Here is a 21,933-nt window from a genome sequence, read left to right as displayed (position 1 = left end):
GATTAACTCCATTCACTGGAACTCTTGGAGCCTGACCCATCAGCCAGTGTTCTTGAGGTTTTTAATTAGCTAATAGGTCAGTAAGATCTTTGAAAAGTTTGTTAGGTTGTCCTTAGCTTAATCTGACTTTTTTTTTTTTTTTGTAATGGATTACATTTTACTGATGAACTAAGGAGTCTTTTTAATTTTTTATAAGCACTGTTTCATGAAAGGTTTAATTTGCATTCATGAGTGATAGGGAACCAGTTTTCCGGTTTTGTCATTAAGTTGAATGATCACATTTAACCTTTTGTGATGTAAGTTTTTTTGTTGATGTAAGTAAAATATTATGCCAGTCCTTTAACTTAAGCAAAAAGCATGGCTTTTAGTCTTGCTTCCTGCAGAAAGAAATTTATATTATGGATTTGTTTCATATCAATGTAAAAAGTTGTCCTTGATCTTGTGGACAGCCTCGATGGGCTCCTGGAAAGGGGTAGGAGGAGCACTGGTGGAAGAAACCAGATGCTGTGCTGGAGGAATTTATTTTCTTTGTCACCTTAAGAGCTCCTGGAAACAAGTTACTCCTGGCACTCGGTATTGTGCAGGTACCCTTAAAAGATTAAAAAGGGAAGAGGAAAAGGAAGGAAAGGAGCATGGAAATTCCGTGCTACCTGCTGAGGCTGGAGCGGTTCTGAGTGGATTTGTAACCTCCCTGGGTGAGTTGGTACCTTTCAGAAACAACGTAAGCAGTTATGGTGAAAATCAGCAGTAAAACTGCTACGGATAGGAAAGGAGCTAGTGCCAAGTATCAGAGAATGACTGGTCCCTTGCGACCTCGGTGTCTGTGCAAGGTTTCCTCTTTTGATGGGGGTGAGGGTTATGTATTGCCCTAATACTTCTCACCATCATGAAGGTTGTACAGGGTTTGGCTGGAACAGAGTTAATTTTCTGCATAGTAGCTGGTATGGCGGTGCCGTGCTTTGGATTTGTGATTAAAACAATGTTGACGATAATACAGGGATGTTCCTGTTACTGCTGAGCAGTGCTTGCGGAGCTCAGGGCTGCTTCTGCTCCTCACCCCACCCTGCCGGTGAGCGGGCTGGGGGTGGGCAAGCAGCTGGGAGGGGGCACAGCTGGGACAGCCGACCCCAACGGACCACAGAGATATTCCATACCATAGCACGTCATGCTCGGCAATGAAATCAGGGCCGAGGACAGGGCAGAGTTTGCCGGGGCTGATGTTATTCAGGGACTGACTGGGTATCAGTTGGCTGATTTTTTGTATCAGTTCAGGGTGGGTTGGTTGGTTGGTTGGGTTTCACCTATTGAACTGTCTATCTCGGCACACGAGTTTTTCACTTTTACCCTTCTGATTCCCTCCCCCATCCCACTGGGGGGGAGTGAGTGAGCAGCTGTGTGGGGCTTAGGTGCCTATAGGTATTACTGCCAATAGCACAAAACAGGATTTACAGCTTTAGTGACTGTATCGGTCTTGTGCTGGTAGCAGATGTTATATCCCGTACCATTCTCTTTATGTTTAAGGTGGAAGACTCAATTAGAAACATTTCTCATAATAAGCGGTCAAAAATAATGAAGTAGCAACCGTTTATGTCAGGCTGAAAAAGCTCAGCAAAGTTGTATAACCATCTTTAAACTTAGCGTATGATTTTTAAACTGCATAAAAATACAGGTTAGCCCCTCTTTCATTAAGCATTATTACGAATACCTGTTAGTCTTCTCCTGATGTGAACGTCTCAGCAGTCAGTTCCTCAGCTTTCTACGTGTCTTCTAATGCTCTTTATTACTTGTGGTCCTGCAGCCCAGCACGGGTGAGGGGAGATGTACGCACCTTAGAGCAGAGGTGTCTGCTGGCGCTGAACAAGCTGCGTGACCACTGGGAGGCAACGCTGGAGCACGGCTCCCCTGGGCATGGTGCTGTGCAGCCCTGCCTCCCTGGGGAGTCGGGTCCTGAGGGACAACAAGGGCAGAGCTCCTGCCTCGGGCAGAATTGCTGCTGCGTGGAGAGAGCACCACTACACACACAAGGTTCGTTACCCCCTTGCACAGACAAACGTGCCTCTAGATTTTTTCCAACGGAAACTGAGGACAAGGAACAGCCTCTGCCCCACTGCCAAAGCTTCCAGCTGAAAAATAATAATATAAACAGTGATGGTGAGAGGTGAGAAGTGTCATTATTTACATCACTCATTTTGAAGTAGCCAGAGCCCTTGCAGGAGCAGAGAGTTGACAGTGTCCCAGTAATGACACCTTTAGTTATCCTTGGGTTTTGGAGAAGGGCACAGGAAAGAGAGAAATCTTTCAGCTCATTTATTTTGAGGTTTAAAGGGAGGTAACATGAAAGTTAACTCTGAAGAAAGTTTGTAAATGACACACTTTAGAGATCTGTGTCAAATAGTTGGATATTATTTATTTTTTTAAGAAGGAACTAACAATCTACGGAAAACTTTTATCATCTAGTACTCCATAAGACATTGCACTTTGGGAGACCATGTATGCTGTTATCTCGGGAGACGATGTAAGATCGGAAGAACTACTCGTGGAGAGACATGTCTCCATGAGACAGTTACTTGCTCCAAAAAAGAGACAGCAGTAGCAGCACAGCATTTCATTTCTGAATCCTGGTTCCCCGTATTTGGAAACACAGGTAAGAATGGAAGGTCCCAAGCATTGTTTGAGCATCCTGGGGGAAGTATTAGAAGTCAGCATCTCTCCTCAAGTCCTGTAAACCCTGGCAGCCTGCTGGCTGTAACATACTTAAGTACAACAGGCGTTTGGCTGCGAGGAAAGCAAATGCTGCCTAAGCCACCACAGCAGCCTGCCAGCTGGAAGCATCCCAGGAGCTGCCCACTGGCCCATGCAATGTAGCATATTACTTTGATCAGCCTTCATGTACACAAGACTTGTTTGTACTAGAAAAGTGACTTACATGGTGACTACCACCTCTGGGAGAAAAGGGTCTTTTGCTTACTCTACCCTGAAAAAATACAAGCAGGTAACTGCTAGTCTGGTTTAGCCTTAGCAATAGCTTCATGTTCTTTGGTGTAAGCCAATACTCATGTGTCCGTTCCCTCCCTTACTTCTAGCTGCCTTTATTTCCAAACTGCTCTATCCTCTCAAGGGCAAGCTTAGTTCAGTTTGCCAGGCGTCTTTGGTAAGAAGCATCTATTATTTAATTAATTACCTTTCTTCAGGTGGTCAGAAAGCCAATGGCTTTAGCATTTACTGTCTTAATTGGTGGATGCCACTTAATTCAACTATTTCTGCCCTTCATTAAGAACAGTGGAAGAAGTTTACTATAACTTAAAATAGCTCCTGCTCCACATATGAATTCAAGGCTTCCTTTGAGATTACCTGCTACTTTCTAGTTTTTTGCCAGCTTGCCTTCTAGAACCACCCAGTATCTCTCTCCCTTTATGTAGGTGAACTTCAGAAATTATTTTTGGGAAAGGAGGGGAATAATAATAAATTTTTTAAAAAATAAATCCACATCCACAGGAGTTGCATATTTGTTGCACTGATATATTCTAGGCTTGTGTGGTTTTTACATTTATATAGTTGACATTTTGCTTGACCCATAAATAACACTTGCAAGATTAAGAGGGCCATAGAGAGTATTTACATAGCCCCACCATGCATACAGAGCTTTTAATACCTAGTAGACAAAATTAAGCTGTTTTGCACTAAACATTTTTCAGTATTTTTCAACTTAAAACCCCTGACTAAAATACAAGCAATGTTTCATCCATAATGCTGCTGTTAAACCCCTAACAAATCTAGTCTGATATCGTAACAAACTTCTTCAAATTCAGGGATATAAAAATATTCAGCTTTTAAAATTTAACTGTACAATATGTACATTAGTATTTGCACTGTTAAATTATGAATACATTTAAGCCTATGAAATACTAAATTATAAATATCAATGTTTTTTTTATTTAGAATTGCAGCTAATACATTTTAAAACCTGGATAATGCATTCCAAAAGACACAATTCTGGAGCCTAATCCTTTAAGCCCTTATGAAAGTATTTGTTACGCAAGTAGATTCATTGACTTAAATGGGGTTACATGCCTGAGCAAAGGACTCCAGCAGTTGTACCCCTCTCTTTCGCTGCTGGGGGTTGGGGGGCACAGCCCAAAAATATTACCACTTGCTGGCAGCGAAGTCCAGTTCCAGTAGCTGAATTAGTATCTTCCTTTAAAAAGGCATGTAAAACAAAAGAAAAAAACCAAAACCCCAAAACCTTACAGAGGGATGGAATTCTTAAAAAATTGTGGAGGAAAAACCATGAAAGTTAAAAGTATCAATGACTTACTGCTGCTTTAGGATATATCAAGGCCTCAAGCATTTCAGCTCCCACATTCTGATTTTTGTCTCCTTAATAGTGGACACTTTGGAAAAAGGAGCATTTTCCCAAATAAAAAAAAAAAAACAACCAGTTTTTGTGAGGAAACTTGAAGGAGGAAAAGTGAGCTTTATCAATGAAGAAAGGGCACAGCACAGAGCCACCTTCTTCTTGGCAGTAAGAGGGAAAAGTCAAAGATCACCCTGTGGATATAGCTACAGCACAGGACCGACAGTTTTATTTACTGATCTTTGTTCGATCCCATGTCTCAGATAACTCAACGTAGATGAATAGTGAGCATAAAATGTCTGCAAAAAGTCAGTATCAAGAACTGCAGGAAACAGTATTTTAACAGCTGAGACATAGTATGTAAACCTAGCGATATCTGAGCAGATCATCATTCGGCATGGTGACACTTCTGAATGTTACTTGTACAATGTAAACTCTGGCAGGGTTATCATTTACACTGGCAAAGCATTAAGAACCTTAGCAACTTGCCTAAGTACAGGTATTAATATAAAAAGATGTGGTTCAAACTGTAGCTACAGAGTTGACTGGTCTTCCCAACTGTTAAAACAAATTAAGAAATTATGCAATTTTTTCCTTTGTGTCCCCTCTTCTTCTTTGATTTGGTTGTCCTTTGTCCAAACTGAGAACTAGATAATGCAGTAGTTGGACCAGAAAGGTCATCTGTATAGTATGGGTATCTCAGTGATCGTGGCTGTGGAATCGGCTGTCCTAGAAAATATCCTTCCTCTTCAGAATCAGATGACGAGGATGAAGTTGAACACCAGGAGTCATCTTCCTCACCATACAATCCAAAAAATTTATCAACCACCTGATTCCGCAGTGCATAATCAGACCTAGTATGGGCATACTGTCCATACAGCTCTGCATTTTGAATATATGCCCGAATCTCCCGTGAGCTTCTATTTTGAATAAATTTTTCATGATCCTGAGGGGAGTAATAACGAAATCTCTCTCTTGGAGAGCATCTTCTTTCTGTGGCCAAGTTAAGTGCATTATCTGAACGAGACTTCCTACTTCTTCTACGATGATGAGAAGGCCGACTTCCACGCTCTTCAAAATGGTAAACACGCCTACGAGTCCTTTCACTCATTGGAGGCTGGCGTATTTCAAGATTCTCGTAACTTCCATTATCAATAACATCATCTGAAAATTTCACTTGCTGAGGCCTAGACTGGGATTTGGATCTTCTCAGTACAGGCATATGCACTGGCTTTTCCTCTGGCAAGACCTTTTCCTGACACAACTCTGAGCTCAGACTCTTCAAGGACTCCGTGCTCCGGTGGAGCATTGAAGAATTCAGAGTTCCCATGTTGCTCATCTTCTCACAGTCCTCTACCTCCAGTTCTTGGAAAGTTTGCAAAGAGTACAGAGATGGCCGTGGCTTGCCTTCTCCATCCATTGAAGCCCCTGCGGTGGGAATGGAGAAAGGAGGAAAAGGAAAATGAGAGGACTATCGGAGAGATAAGTATTGTAACAAACTATTAAACATTTCTTTTCAGTAAAGCAGTGGGTTTGGAACTACTACCAAAAGGAGTAGCTTTGTAGAAGAGGAAGCTTTGTCTTGACTTAAAACATTTAAGTATTAGCTCCGTTTACCTAAGAATTAGTTAACGTTAGGACAACAAGGGTGGAAGTTTAATGATTTTAAAATTTTTAAACAGCTCTAACATGCATACAGCTAAAGCCTCTAAGAAAAAAGAATTACTTGAAATTATTCCACAGTCCGTGCTTGGCATTTTTCAGGCTAAAATATTTCCTGTTTCTGGTATTGCTAAATTCAATATTCCAGCTGTTGCTACAGGAAAGCCAGGCTTACTGCCTTGCAAAGGAGGATCCGTACCCTCCAAAAATCATCAGCAGTAAGCTGGCCTGGTTTACTCCAGGATGGTGGCCAGTGACCCTTCATTCCCACAGCAACCGTGTCACCTGTCCGTGATGCTCCCAGGTGCAATACCTCTAGTTCCTCCTCCTCCTGTGCCCCCTGAACCAAGCTCCCGTCATCAGTTCCTTTGCTGCTGCTTGGGCAATGCCGCATGTGGGTCAGGCCTGAGCTACATGAGTAGCTACAATAATTCAGGTTATAGGAAGAGAGGAACGAAGGAGACAGGACAACTTTTTTAAATGGGTCTCTCATACCTAGCTCCCACATTTGGGTTTTCTGTAGGGAAATAGGAAAGGAAAGCTAACGCATGTGCACATGCGTGCACACACACCTACACACATGACTTATCTCTGGCTAACTTCAATCACATTTGACAAGAAGGTTCATAGAAGTGGATTATCAGTTCCTCTTTAGTCAATGGAGAAACATAATCTCATAAACCTCATTTCCTAAGGCTAAGTTGTTTACCATCCTTTCAGATTTTCTACATATTTTTACAAGCAAATCAAGGAGATTACCTAAAGTCTTTTGCAGTATTTAATATTACCCTAGTATATAATGCAACTTCTTCTATTTAAGGTATGGAGAAAAAACAAAAAAGTTTTATTTGGCTTGAAGTGGTGGTTAGTATATAACAAATGCATAGTTCAAGACCATTCTTATTCTGTTTAACATTATGGATTTTTTTGTTAAAGGAAAGAGAATTCAAAAGGAAAGAAGAATTTAAATAGAATTTAAGTAGCAGAAATGTTTCTTGTGGAAGCGTATGTGCTTGTTTAAAGCTACTGCCTATTTTACACGCATCTCTTGCTACGAAAGCTTTTTAGAGATCACAGATACGAAAAGTCTTAGTTCAGAATACTCCAACATGCACACTTTGGTTGACCTCTCCATAAAAAACATTCATTTCGCGCAGACACCCACCCTTACCTGTTATGTTAGACAAAGCCAAAGAATCCATTGAGTCTCGAACACTTTGTTCTTGCTGTTTGAGGTCAGACAGACATTCAAGTGAGCCTCCATACCACGGTGTTTGGTCGTGTTTGTATCCTGACGCCCCGTGTTCCATGTCTAACTCCTGGATTTTCCTGCTGCTGGCAGGGCCTGGGTGGCTGCCATATGCAGAGTCACCCAAACCATCTTGTGACTGGGCCCAGTACATGTCTGATTGATACTTCTTACTTGCTAGGCTTGGGTTATTTTTTTTCAAGTCCGACTTGCTTTTGACGACACTATCAGAAATCCAGTGTTCACTTGATCTAATGTCTACTTCCGCGGGCTGCTGGAAGAGGCTTTTATCACCAAACTTCAGAAGAAGTTGAGTCATGTAGTCTTCATGTTCAGCCCATTCTTCAGGGTCTTCAGGCATTTCTTGCTCTACTCTTCCTTTCCAGAAGTCTTCATTAACAAAGCTTGCCTCTTCCCTTGAAAGGCTTAAATCATCCAGCTTACGAGAAAGAGTATCATCAGCATTGCCTGAAAGGCCAGGAAATTTGTAATTGAGAGCTGGTGACAGGAGGAGTGACTGGCGGCACTGGTCGGCTGACCGGCTGCTTTTTCCCATGCGGACACTCCTCCTGGAATCTCTGGATCGAGCAGACTGAAACGCAGAATCAGAAGAGTCGGAGGCATGAACATCCTCTCCCAAGCTGCAGGTTTTTGAACAGTAAATCTGCCCTTGCTTTGGAAGGAAAGGGCAGCCAAGCAAAGAGGTCTTGCACTGAGCACAAGAAAAGCAAGTCTCTGTGGCATGCCAGTGCTGTCCATCGTAGGTCATCTGAGCATGGTCAACACCTGGAAGCAGAGCAAAAGCAATGCTTTGGGTTTCTCTAAAAAATTACTTGTGGAATGCATACTTCTGGAACGTGAAATAATTTCATAAATTTGCTTTCCCTTAATTTGTAAGTTGAGCGCTTAAAAAGGGGACATACTTACCAATGTGTTCCCCACAGGTCTCGCAGTATTCCGCATAGAGAGATTCAAAGCAGTTACAGCAGAATGGTCGCCCATCCTTCATGATGTATCTCTGTCCACCCAGGATGGTTTCACACTCGAGGCAACAGAAGTGCTTCATGTGCCAGTGGCGACCCTCAGCTTCTGTACACTCATCAGCAAAAATTATCTTTTCAGAGATAAAAAGTAAACTTTTAGTTAAGTGGCCAAAACCTCACCTGGGAAGTTAGAGCATGCAAAGTACCCCAATTGTGCAGTTCACTGAATTTATTTTTATTTAGCTGCCTTTTGAATATAAAGATAGAAAAAAAGTCTCCCACAGCAACTGCAGCATTCTGACCTTTTCTGTAACAGAAAGAAAGGAATTAAAAAAAGAAACCCTGTACTTTAAAAAAAAAAAAAGAGAGAGAGAACATAAGAACTTAACCATTAAGAAGCTGCTGTCAAGGTATTCTGGCTGTTTGTACAGATCCTTTTTCTAATTTGATCTACAAGACTCAATTCTGAATGCAAAGAGGTATGCACTTTCTGAATACCATCATATTATTTACGATACTGCCAATTTGACAAGAAATGAAACACCTCAGCCTTCAAACACATCTGTGCAGCAGAGTCCTGACTTCTTAAAACAATGCATCTGAAGTTAGTAATTGCCCAAGTGATGCAGTTTGCTAACTGAACAACAGGAATGCAGACTGGTTGTAACACGTGAATTATTCACCTCATCGCAGGCTGAACATCGAGGTTTGAGAAGTTCAGCGTGGTGTCTGCCACAATGAATTTTTCCATCTTGGTAGAAGTAGATAAGGTCAACGAGCAGCTCGTTACATGTGAAACACACAAAACATGAGGGGTGCCAGCACACACCAGGCCCAGCTCTTGAGGCAAATACTGCAACTTCACCGCCGTTTACTTTCATACCACACTAGGAACAAAACCAGAAAGTGAAAACACTTCCCATCCCAAACTACTAGCTTCTAGCATTTAAAGTTAGAACACCAAACCCAATAGAGCAGTTTTTATTCCAAAACTGCGACGAGAGGGAAAAAATTCCTCTCAATTTAGGTCTAGACAAACTCTGTGCATCAACAAACCTTTTGTGAATAGAATTTTATTTTAATCATAATAACATTTTTAAGCATATGCCTGGGTTTCATTTGTCATTAATTTAGTATGAGTCAGCAACAGGTTTTTTTGAGTAGGAAATAGATCAAAGATTCATTTCATACCCAGTATCAAAGGTTGCGTTTTGCTTAAGCACACACTACCTTCTTTCTATTTACATGCAGTTTAAAAAATCATCTTTTTTTTTAATGTTTACAGACATAGACAGCGATAAGCTTACATTTAATATTTAGATACTGTATTTTCACATTATTCAGCCCTCCAGTTGGCTTGTAGAACCAGTAGTATTACCTGCTCACAAACTGCATGCATCACTGCTCTTGAGAGTAGCTTAATAGTGCCTCGGCCGAGTGCCTCCTTTTTGCGCTGAGAACTGAACATCTGCAGCTCCTTCTTTTCTTCCTCACTTAAAGACTGGCAGTATCTCACCTTCCAGTGAAAACACAGGAGAACTTATTTTAGATACTGAGCTTTTAAAGTAACAGATTGGTGAGTAAGTGCATATATGCAAGAAATTCATCAGGCACGCCGGCAATCATCATTAAACTTTTCCAACTTGTTTGCTCTACCATCAATATTTAGCTAATATAGCATAACACAAAAGTAGTACAGAGAAAGTTTTTGCATTACAGGGAAAAAACCCACCAAACTAAGAAGTTGTCTAGGCAAGAAGTAAGATGTAAAAAAGACAAACCAAAACCTGCTGCTATTCTAAAACAGTGGAATGAACGCAGATCAGCCATAACATTGTCCTTTAGATTTATGGTTAAGTGCCCACAACTAACTATTGCAGTATACACAAGATCTTAAGTATTGACACCCCCGCCCCCTTTCCTTACAAAGAGCTTGTTTGTTATTTCCACTTCTACTCCAAATTACACTGCATATCTGAGATGCAAACCTTTTACTGTCACAAAGCATCCTTTTTGTGTGCTACAATGCAATTCCAGGAATTTGTAGGTTCCTGGTTAATTGGTGGGTGGCTGCAAACACTATAAAACCAACTTGTGTTAAGTTTATTGCAGTGACACCAGCCTCCCTTACAAGCAAAGGCAGTGTCCTTCCAGACAGCTCTTATCCGCACACAAGCCCACCGGACAGCTGAACAATGGACTCAGTGTACACACCGTGCTGCTTTATAGGTCAGATGCCACTGCAGGCCACAATTTAGGCTTTTAATATATACCCAGGTAGGTAATTCTCCACGTAAAAGCCGCCAGGGAGACCTAAGCCCTGACGGTCCATCCCAGATGCTGTATTTACCTCATTATCGTGGGGTGGCAGCTGATAGAGAAGTTGTTTAATGCGGTGCTTCTCTCCAGGGCTGTTAATGTAAGGGACCTTCTCCTCTGGCAAGCAGGCAAAATACAGCTGGACCTGAACAGGAGGAACGCAGTGTTCAGACCGAGGGACACACATCACCCAAGCACTGCAGGCGTCCTTCAGCTACTGTTTTATCTCGGGTCCCATTTACGAAGGTTACGCTACATTAGACCTGTGGCAGGGGTTGTGCTGAAAATACGAGACCCAGATGAACCAGCTCAGCAAACCTGAATTGTCTCTGATAAAACTAGCACCCAGCTGCTGAATTGCTTTTCTGGAATGCAATTTGCAGTGACAATTAGGGGGGGTATCATAAATTATGCACATGTAATGTTCTCATTATTCCCACCCCCTTCAGGGCTGGTCAACAACCTCATGGAAATTCCAAGTTTCCTTCTGCAATTTACCGCACAAGGCATGAAGCTTTCCAGAAAACAGCCACTATATAAACAAATTTAATTTGCTCTCTGCATTTTACACATTGTTGAGACAAAAGCTGTTTTGTAGTCTCCTGCTGATCAGGCTCACCCAAAGCATCAGCTTTCATTGCTTCCATGTGGGCTTTGGTAAGAAGGTGGAAACATCCTTCCCTTGGGAGGAGGCTGGATACAGCCACATTTCAATCAGATGCAAATTAACTACAAAATTTTCATGGGCTGCATGTTTTTGATAAAGGAATCAATATTACATGTACACACCTATCAATCTTCACTCTTTTTTTTTTTTTTTCAGAAGAAAATTATGACAGGAAAGCTGTAATGAACACTATGACAAAGCCCAATGGCAAAAAATATTTTTGTGGAACAGCTACAGATTTATTGTTTTTCCTACGCAGTTTCCAGCTTGTCACGAGGCCTGGGGCTGTAAATAAGAGCTGAATATTGGCAAAAATATTACTTGCCATCCAGATTTAAATAATGCTCAGGTCAACAGCTTATTACTGTGCAAGACAGATGAAAAAGAAGCAGTAATCAGTCACTTGACTCGGGAAGCAATCAACATTATATGAGACAAGTTGCACAAAACATGACTTGGTCTTCATTTAACCCAAACTGAAACATCAGAAGCCCACTTACTACTGACTGTACTTCAAGAGGCTTCAGGAAAAAATAACAACATGCATTAAGAAGTGAAGCTTTAAAGATACTTTATGCCCTTTTCTCAATTTTATTGCACCATTCTCAGCATGAGTCATTCTTCTTGGAAAAAAGATCTTCAGTGAGTTTGAGCTAGTTGGATCATGAGGGTATTTTAGGGCATTTAATTGTGCTGGCAGAATGTTAGCTTGCTGTTTGCCTTAAGGTCTGATTCATCAGGATTCTTATATATGCTTAAGTAAGTGATAAAAAGTTTCCCTAAAAATAGCCCACTATTTGCCATTCCTGCAGACTCGTTACTTTATTCATCATCAAGAAAATCTCTGCACAGCAAAACAGAGATATCTTCTGCGCCTTTACAGCTATGGAATGTATTATCTTGTCAGCTGAAGGAGAGCTGCTCTGCCTTCAGTAGCAGACACTACAAAGCCACTCTGTCCATTTAACACTGAAGTCTGAGTTCTGGACATTAGTGAGTACACAGCTTCAGCACAGTTGCAGTATCATCAAGTAAATGAATACCACGAGAGATTCATTTTCATCTCCCATGGCAACTTGCCCATCAATAATTTCATTTTTATTTCCATTACCACGGCGTTGTAAAAGATAAAGAAGAAAGGGGAGAAGGGAAGGAACAGCCCAGCCAACCCACGGGTGTCAGCTCTATAGAGACCATAGAAGAGAAATCCTGGCACGAACAAATGGCAGGCATACAACTATTTAAACAAGCGTAAAATACATTACTACTTGTCACAGTGACAGAACACTTCTGTTTATGTGCGCTGTAGTAACATACGTGTTCTGCGTGTCGAATGCCTAATTATTTAAAGAGTTGTCCAAGTGCAGTGAAGTACTGGCCAAGTAGCACACATGCCACAAAGTATGGAACAAGCTTTAATTTAAGCTAATAACTTATTTCAAAGAGAAAGCAAATTTCTATGCTGCTTTTTAGACTTGACAATACATACCTCTGTGGCACATATTTATTGAAAATTCTTGACTGGGAACTTTTTTTTTGGAACATAAAAACTCCTCAGTGTAGAGGATCTTAAGCTCCCTAAACAGAGCCTCATTGGAACAGGAAACAAAACAAGATGTGAAGAGTTCTAGATGAATTTAAGTTTTATACATTGTAAGAATTTAATCAAGACTTGCAGAGGCAGCGTATCGCTCCCTTAGACAGTCCTTACAAGGCTTATTTTAAAAATGCAGAAGCACAGTTGGTACCTGCTCCGGTCTGAGGCCAGGGGGGACCCAGGCATATTCTTCCAAGGCACACCCAGAGTCATCGTCAGATGTTGAGCTTCGCTGACACCCGAAGACGAGATTATTGGCCTTGGGGTCCATCTCCAATGGCATAAGTGTGAAGTATTAAATATTTCAGCTGCAGCTCATCAAGCGATTGATCTGGAGGAAGAAGTTAACAGAGTTTTAATAAATTTGAATGTGTAACAACTAATTATCAATGTAAATGATCTTACAACCGTTTAGTATTCCTTGTGCTGCCCAGAATGATAAATGACTGAAGCATCTAAAAGAAAAACTAGTCAAGAGAAAGAAAACTAGACACACGCTACCACGTTTGGCAACTGCAAAGAATTTCAATATTAACACTTGTCATCTTCTACACTTGTGCTCGTTTCACATCACAGGTTGTATGCAGGTGTATCTGGGAAAGACTCGCTGAGCAGCTATTAACAAAAGCAATGACATGAGCTCTTCCTGAAGTCATTACTACCACCAATCTAGTAACACAAAAGACATGACAACTGCGTGTCAAAAACTGAAGAAATTGCTAGGGAAAGACTGTTGTGCAAGTAGCATCCTGTTTTTCACAAGGTAGGCACAGAGCAGTGTCTGCTGGATTCCTCCGAGAAGTTTGTTTTAGCTGTATCAGAGCGGAAGGGCGTTGGTCCAGTTAAATATCTGAAATCCAATTATGCCAGATTAGGCTCTGTAAAATACATCATGATTGTTCTGTTAATTTAAAACCCTACAGGGAGATGCTTCTCTTGATTCATGAAGCCTGCAAAGCTTCGTATCAGTGGGATCATTTTGAGTCACAACTGGCAAAGGTGGTTCTCACCAACATCCACAGCATCCTGCAGTAAAAAGCTTATTAGGATAAATATCTTACATTAGTTCTAGGGGAAGTTCTTAGGAAATTCGGACCAGGAATTTCAGTGAAATCCACATAACCAAAAGCAGAGAGGATGCATTCTACCATGACAGAGGTTCTGACCACTGAGGATAGAAACAAACTTGCTTTTGCAGTACAACATTACACACGAGCTGTGCCTTCCCTATTTTAGGCAATTCTTTAACGTATCCTTCTAAACACAGATGCAATTTTGTCAGTACTAGATCTGAGCCATAGAAAATTTTAATCTTGACATACAGCCTTTCTGGTGGGTCTGAAGGGGGAAGCAATCTAAAAACTTCTGGTGGGTCCCACGTTACATTTCCAGTCTTAGCGCCACCATTTCAGAGAAAATAAGTTGCTGCTAGATCACAGGTGGAAGAAAGATTTAAGCCCCCTTACCCAAGTATTCAGCTCGTTACTCAACAGGAGTTTCTCATCCTCCAAGCATGAGGCACTGGTTAGTGCCAGGCTCTGTTGAATTCAGTACATAAACCCAAACCTGCTCCATAAAAAATGGCCACATGCATCCAAAGCTACAAACTCGGAGAAATTACAATATTCAGCATTACACAGTCTTACCTACCCCCATTTTCAATACATCTGTACGTAACCACACCCAGTAAAAAGCAACAAAAAATTACTTAACTCTTCCACTGGGCTAGTGCTCAAAAAAATGAAACTTGTTTGTGAACTTCATTCCAAAAACTTATGGCTGGAAAATACACTATTTCTGCTGCACTGCTAAGATGCCAACACGCTTCTATTACACTGCATAGCTGCACTGTAATAGAAGATTGATTTAATATTTGATGGGGAAAGCAAACCTGCCAACCTCCGCTTTGAGAGCAGGCTATTTCTACAAAGCTTGTGAGCTGTCAAGCAAATTTCTGAAATTTTACTCTAGCTGCACAACTTCAGAAGGTTAGCGAAAACAGTTTCTAAGCTTAACATCACCATATTATAAATCTCTGTCAAGGAAGGTGACTAAAACCAAATCCAATACTAAAACCTCAGTACTATATATTTAAAGTAGGGAGACAGGCATCCTTGTATGTACTAGACCCCTTCAATTAGTTTCCTTGAGAAACAATAAGTGATACAAAACTGTTTCCCCCCTCCAGGTACTAGTGGAAATTAAGTCAAGCATGAGGTATGCTTTGTTACTACTTGTATAAAACTAGGGTGCAAGGAGGGACAGAGGAATACCGTGACACAGTTAAGAAATCACTAGCAAAAAAAAAAAAGGCAACAGTGCTTACTGTTGCAGGTGGATGGGGATGCTCAGGTTGGCAGCTTGTGTCCCTTATTGACACCCAAATAATTCTTAAGTGTAAAAATCACTGTGAGTATCGAGAAGTCCAAGTCCTTCCAAGATGATCTTAGCAACAGATGAACTGTTTTACAGTTTCCCTTCAGGAAGGTGCAGATACCTGGTTTACAATAATGTCATGTACTCACTGACGCCTAAGCTGGTATTTCCAATTCTTACGGCATTGCAACATGAGAGCTTGCGTTGGTCAACTGTCCCTTTTCAAGAACAGGCTCCTGCCCAATGACCCAGGAATAAAAGGAGTCACTAGGTGAAACACCTTTGCCAACATTTCGCTAGGCAGCCTGACCCGAACCGCACCCCAGGCAACAGATCTTAAGTGTAATTTAGGCTGAGACAGGTTCAGCTCTGCCAGTCCCCGGGCACTTGAGCAAGGTGCACCCCTGGCTGGCTCACACCGCATCCAGCGCTCAGGAGCACAGAGATAACCGAGTAATTGCTTCATATTGATTAATCACAAACCTCTCTGTAGGATCAGAAATTAACTTCTCTGACTTTCTTCTTTTGAAAGATAAAGAAACAAAGCAAAAACTGAATGTCTGAAAACATGTTAAGTCTTCTGAGGTTTTTTTGAACACTAAGGCTACACGCTACTTCTATGTGCCAAAAAGCGGTGCTAGGTAATGTTGGGATATCAGGTACAGAAGTGCAGGAGCGCTGCCTAATTCCAAAGGAAAACAAGGCACCACACTGCTTTTCCATGGACCACTTTTGACACATCTGTTTCAGACAGGATGCACCAACAAGAGACCACCACAGGCCTATTTCCCGGTGATACAGGGCAGCTTGAAAGCATGGCTAGTAGAGAATAAAGGAAAAATACACCTTACCTCCAACTGTAAAATGCAACTTTACAGTCAGGGTGCTCCTCCCCTGATAAGGCAACTGGAAATGTATAAAGCGAGGTTCATAAATCTCGATGAACCAAGATTACTCAAAGGACAGCATTCACTTTAAAAGAAAAGCTCTATTAGCCATAGAGCTAATGTTAAGCCAGCTATAAATGACTGACAGTACACCATATATCAATACGGCCATGTCACAAATACTGTGGTGTTGCTGAGAGTGAGGCTTCTAAACCACCCCAGCTTAACAGCAGGCTATCTGCAGAACTATTTTAGCAACTGCTTGTTTAGGAGTTCTCCTTCCTTTCCTACTCCAGTGTAATTTGGTTTGCATTTTAAAACTACAGGGTTCTTCCTCCCTGCCCCCCAACCGCACTCATCCTTCAAAGTGATCCGTTTAAAATGATCACATCCTAAGGAGGATTCAAATGAATATAAACAACAGCTGAAAAAATAAATGCTTTCCGAGGGATGAGTAGAAAGGTGGTCTTTCTACTCCTGCCATGACATCTACAAAACACAGCAAGGATGTTTTGTTTTGCTTCCTTAAAGTCTGTGGAACATTTTGAGGTTTCAGCTCTGTTCAAATACTACCTCTCAAAAAAAGCTTCAGAGCCTACAAGGAGGTATTTCACTGGCAGCTTGACAACTATGAGTAACATAATTGAATTAAACAGCTACATCTGATTGTAAAAGAAAAGCAATTAATACTTTTTTTCCACAGATGTATTAAAATGACCCTATTATGACAAAGTTCTTGGAAGCAAAGATAAACTACGCTCCTAATTACAAACCTATTGGTACGCAAAATACTAGGCTAGCAAGCTTTGAGCAAAGCTATTGCTGAACCCATACGAAGGTTATCCCCATGCTAGGATTTCCAGCTCACTGATTATGTTCACCCCTGACCAGATAGAAGAGGTCACGATTTGTGAGCACAGTTAGACAAACATCTCCTTGCCCATCCCCTGCTGTTTTACTCTGTCCTGCGGGGCAAATTGTTTTAACAACTTTTTTGTTAGAAGGCTTGTTAACAAGGCTATAGGGGATACAAGATGCATATCGCATGCATCCATTCACAATGAAGGCTCAACGAGTTGAGATTAGCGTGGCCAGCCCATTCACCTGTTTATTTAATCGCCGGTCCACGATAACTACATTAGAAGAAGGGTGTAAAACAGCAGCAATACACCACCACAAAGTAACTATTAATACTTTAAAGACTATTTCCAATAGCTATTATGCAAACGTTCAAAAAGTCCCATTCCCTAGCCACAGTACAAGTAACTATTTACAGACAGCTCTGCTGCTCTGTACTCGGGAAATCTGGACCCAGAGTTGATGAGTGGCATTTTTATCAGCACTAGCACACAGCAACTTCCTCAGCTGTTGGGTCCTTTGAGTAACGACCTATCCAGAGCAGTAGGGGGTGGAACGAAGGCTGTATACTTGTTCATTCAACAAACCTTTATAGATGGGCCCCAGAAGTAAGAACTTTTTTCCCCTCTCTTTAGCCAGCACGCAAGGACCAACTGAAGACTTAAACTGCTTTCCTCCTCTAGCATCCTAGCGCAAAGATCACTTTTCCACCTGGAAGTCAGATGATCCTTCTCGGGGGTATTTTATTCTGACGAGCCATGCTGCAAAGACAGGCTACCTACGTTAACAAAAGGAGGAAGCACCGTGACAAAGCATCGCCCCACGCCAACACATCTGATTTGGATGTGTTATGCTTGGCGCTGCGCGGTGCCTGATGGAAACACAAGCGCAGGCTGCAGTTGGGCAAGAACCAAACCGCTGGCCAAGGAAGCGGTATTCTCACGGATGCTTCCCCCCTCTCTCCTTAAGAGGGTGTACAGATTCAGAAAGAAAGAAATCGTGCCTTTTACAGCCTCCCATTGATTTTTTTTTTATTCTATTTTAAACAGCAGCCCGACTTTACTCCAATGTACACATATACTCAGGTTTCACCCCGTCACCTGTTGGCTCCCGAACAACACCCTTCTTTGTTAGGGCTCACAACCCTCATTTCAGACAAGTTTCCAGAGAAAACACTTCAAGCAAGTGTTCAGTAAGTCACGAGACTACAGTTGTCAAAAAAAAAAATCCGCGCTTAGGCCGGTTTATTCTGACGGACGCGCTGCGCCGCGGCAGCTCAGGGCAGCGCGCCGGGCCGATGCCCGCCAGCAGGCAGCGCCCCGACGGGCTGGCGGGGACCCCCCGGGCCTCACAGACATGACGGCGGTCAGAGGCGCCCCCCGTCCCCGGGTCCCCCCCCTCCAGCCTCCCACCGGCGGGCGGGCCGCGGACACAAGTAACCGCGAATTACCTCTTGGCAGGACCGAAAGGGCGGCGAGGCGGCTGGGGCGCCGGGAGGCGAGGGGGGGCGACCGATGGCCGCTCGCTGCGCCCGCCGCGTGAGCCCGAGCCCCCTCCCCGCTGCCCCAGGGCTGCCAAGGCAGCGGGCACGGCGAGGCGGCCGCACTGCTCACCGCGGGCCGGAGGAGCGGCCAGCGCCAGGCGCAGCCCCGCCGAGGAAGGGGCGGGGGGCTCCGCCTGCCCGGTCCCTCCGGTCGGCGCCGCCGCTTCCCCTCCTCGTCCCGCCCGCTGGGAGCGCGGCGGCAGAGCTACCTGCGCCGCCCCCCGCCCTCCCTTCCGCCCCCCCGGGGCTGCGGGCCGGGCAGGGAGCAGCCTCCCGAGCGCTCCTCCCCAAACGCACCCCGGAGCGGCCCCGGCAGCGCCCGCCGGGGGGCTCCCCGCCATCCCCCGCCGGGGGCAGCGCCGTGCGCCCCTCACCGCTCGGAATCTCCCACCGACCTTCCCTTCGAAGCGCTGCCCACGACGGGGGAGGCGGAGGGGGGGGGGGGGCGCTCCTGCCACCGACCCCGGGGCAGGAAGGGTCGCCGGCCCCACCGCCTGCCCACCCGGGGGACCAAGCGTTTGCAGAAGCAATAAATTTCTGCGCCGGGGACACGCGGTTTAGCGACAGCGCTTTTGTTCGCCCCGACGCCCGAAACAGATTCCCCGCCCCACCCTCCGCCGTGCTCCGGGCTGACCCGAGCACCGAGAAATTAAGGACGCGGGTAAGGACGGGAAAACACTTGGCCTATTTACATCGCTGTGTGTAAATAAAAATAACGCAACCCGGGGCTGAGGACCACGGCGAGCAGCTGCCCATCGCTGCCTCGGCCGGCACGTCTCAAGTGAGAAAGGCGCGCCCGCGCCCCGGCTTACGCACAGAACGGCAACACCCGGGCTACCGGGGCATGCTCCGAACGCCCCCGGCCGGGCACTGCCGCCTCGCTGCCACCCCCGGCCCCCGCGGCGGGGCACGGAAAGCGCCGGGAGGCGGCGGCTCGTCTTCAAAGGCTGGCGGGGCGGGCAGCCCCCGCGGCTGCAACCGTGAACGCCGCGCTCAGGTTTCCTCTTTCCCCTTCCCTCCCGCTCTTTGTCTCCCTTGGGAAGTCATTATCAAAGGGAATTTATTCGCGCTGCTCGCGGGGTCAAAGTGGCACCCCCCACCCCCCCACCCGCAGCGAGGGGCAGCGGCCACCCAGACCCCCGCCGAGGGCGGCTTATCCGCCCGGGCGCGCCGTGCGGGACGGGGCACTTGGCAGACACCTACCGCTTACCCCAGGAACCGAATCTGCATGAATTTCAATTCCCCTCTCCTCACTCTGCATGCTTTGCCCGCAGGGCGCTCGGGGGAGCCGGCCCCGACGGGTAAAGGCGCGGCGGCTGCCGCGGGCAGAAGCGGGGAGCAGCACCGCCGTGTGTGCCCCCCGTCCCCGCAGCTCGGCCGGGCACAAGCGGGTTTCCAGGGGGCCGGGAAGAGCCCCCCCACACATCCCCCCCCCTGTGCCGACGACCCACCGCCGGGCGCAGCCACACAGAATGGGAGGCTGATGGATCAAGGCCAGCACCGGGCTACCTGATCTCAAGTCGCAAAGCCTGTCCTGGGTTCACGACGTTAAAAACAGCCGACCCCAGGACAGACCCGCTGTGGCGGGGATGCACAGAGGCCTTACACCCGCACCTGTACCGCAGGAGGACGAACGAACTCCCACAGCGACCCAGGCCCACGCCATCCCAGCCGCGGTCCCACCGGGCTCCTGCAGCAGAGGAAAACCTGCTGAAACTCCAGCAAATTAACCAGCTCCAATCCTTCCACACCCCATTTCACTTCCATAAGCAGTTTTGCTGGTTGTACTACCTCCATTCTTAAGCTGTTAAATTGTTTTGAGGCCAAAGCTGGTGTATCACTTGGCTGAACCAGAGATTTTGTCAGAGCTTTTGTAAGTGCTGGCTTTACAAGACCCAGACTGTTTCTATTCCATTTATTGGACTGAGCAGACCCCATCTGGTGGCCAGCTGAACATCTGCCAACTCCATTCACCATTAATCAAACATGGAAATGTCAGGAATAATGTTTATTCTTCCCCACTACACAACTGAATTAAATACCAACAATTTACATATATTGTCTACTCCTTTTCCAGGGGTGCCTGACCTTTGCTTAGTTGTTCTGCGCAATGAGGGCTCACAGTGCCTGCACAGCACCCTGCAAAAAGGAGAATCTCATTTAGGGACTTCAGCACAACCAACTCAATGGCCATAGATCCATTTGCGAAGTCTCCTGCAGCCAAAGAAGAGATGTTCACTTTACTGGGCAGTCAAATTATCCCCGATCTTGCTAACACTTCCCTGGACGCTGAAGAGTTTGAGGGCACACAAAGATAGTTGGCTGCACCACTCTTTTTCCTGGACTTTTCTGGCTTGAGCACAGAAACTAGTATATTGTTCTGAGCAATACACTTAGAGATTATCAGGCCAAAATCAACTCTTGTGATCTTCTAGCCTGAAATCACGTGGTCGTAAGATTTTTCTAAAATCACTGTCTGCATGAACAAACCATTTGATTTTGATTTTAGAAGTACCAGCAATGAAAACCCTACTACAACTCCTGTTAAAGCCACTATAGCTCTTGTTAAATTGTTTCAAGTAGTCAATTATTTGAAAACTTTTTTCTTTTAATCACAGATTGCTGTGTTTCAGCACTCAAATGCTGGATAGTATGGTACCCTTGAATGTTAGGCTGAAGAACCAGATATCATAACTCCCCTTAGGCATTTGCAAATTGTGAAAGTCATTCCTTAACTATCTCTTTTGATGCAAGCTGCTTCCACAAGAACGAATGTGTTGCTATGATATTTTTTTTATTTTTACACAACAAATATGACAACATACTTGTTCTGTGAAGCATAAATTATGCTACAGAAGTTGCCTGAAAAAAAAAGAAAGCTAAAAAAAGACAGGCACAAACCGACTTGCCCTTTAAGGCACGTTCCACATTCTTGACTGTACTGGATAGAGCTGATTTTTCAAACAACCCGATGCTTCAAGGGACCTGTAATGGATATGGAACCTTTTGCCCTAAGGTATTAGCACAGATTTAGTCTAAGTAACAACTTACTTGTACTACTGACCAGGCCAGGGGGTGTTCTCTGGCCTGTAAGAAATTTGCTAAGGGTATCAGGGTGGTTTCCCAGTTTGCAATTATCCACATCAGGGAACACCCCCTGAGATAACACTAGTAATTGCTACTTCTGTTGGCAGTCACAGAAGAGAGACCAAGGAGCAGAAAACAAATTAACCTCTTGTGCTTCAGAGGTGCCTTCTCTGGGTAGGACAGTGGCATAACACCCACCTCTCAAGCCTGATTAGTTCTGTGGATAAACAGAAGATCGCCCTCTACATCATCACCCTTTAATGATCACCACCTCCACTCCAAGAGTTTTAATTAAGCATCATCTCACCTGTTCATTTAAAAGAAAAAGTTGCGAGTCAGCTATGAAAGGTG

The 21,933-nt window shown here is 44.4% G+C and overlaps 1 protein-coding gene and 1 long non-coding RNA gene across 4 annotated transcripts in view; one reads left to right on the top strand and one right to left on the bottom strand.

The window, feature by feature from the left end:
• Positions 1–1,116: 1,116 nt before the first annotated feature.
• LOC119149017 lies at positions 1,117–4,419 on the top strand. The gene is made up of 2 exons (XR_005104555.1): positions 1,117–2,025; positions 2,458–4,419. It is a non-coding gene; the product is annotated as an uncharacterized LOC119149017 (long non-coding RNA).
• Positions 2,388–21,933, bottom strand: part of PRICKLE1 (prickle planar cell polarity protein 1) — a 66,506-nt gene continuing 46,960 nt past the window's right edge. The window contains exons 1-8 of one of the 3 annotated variants that reach the window (XM_037389833.1): positions 18,403–18,582; positions 12,983–13,162; positions 10,599–10,712; positions 9,627–9,764; positions 8,932–9,135; positions 8,193–8,379; positions 7,188–8,051; positions 2,388–5,782 (exon numbers count right to left, since the gene is read on the bottom strand). In XM_037389833.1, coding sequence (XP_037245730.1) covers positions 4,926–5,782; positions 7,188–8,051; positions 8,193–8,379; positions 8,932–9,135; positions 9,627–9,764; positions 10,599–10,712; positions 12,983–13,114 — 2,496 coding nt within the window. In that variant the 5' untranslated portion in view covers positions 13,115–13,162; positions 18,403–18,582 and the 3' untranslated portion in view covers positions 2,388–4,925. Of the gene's footprint in view, positions 5,783–7,187; positions 8,052–8,192; positions 8,380–8,931; positions 9,136–9,626; positions 9,765–10,598; positions 10,713–12,982; positions 16,712–18,402; positions 18,583–21,933 lie in introns of those variants that run through there. The other 2 variants (XM_037389831.1, XM_037389832.1) reach the window with 2 other exon arrangements.

This window comes from Falco rusticolus, chromosome 5 (genome assembly GCF_015220075.1).
Source record: "Falco rusticolus isolate bFalRus1 chromosome 5, bFalRus1.pri, whole genome shotgun sequence".
NCBI classification, from domain to species: domain Eukaryota; kingdom Metazoa; phylum Chordata; class Aves; order Falconiformes; family Falconidae; genus Falco; species Falco rusticolus.
This window is presented reverse-complemented; position numbering and strand designations above follow the sequence as displayed.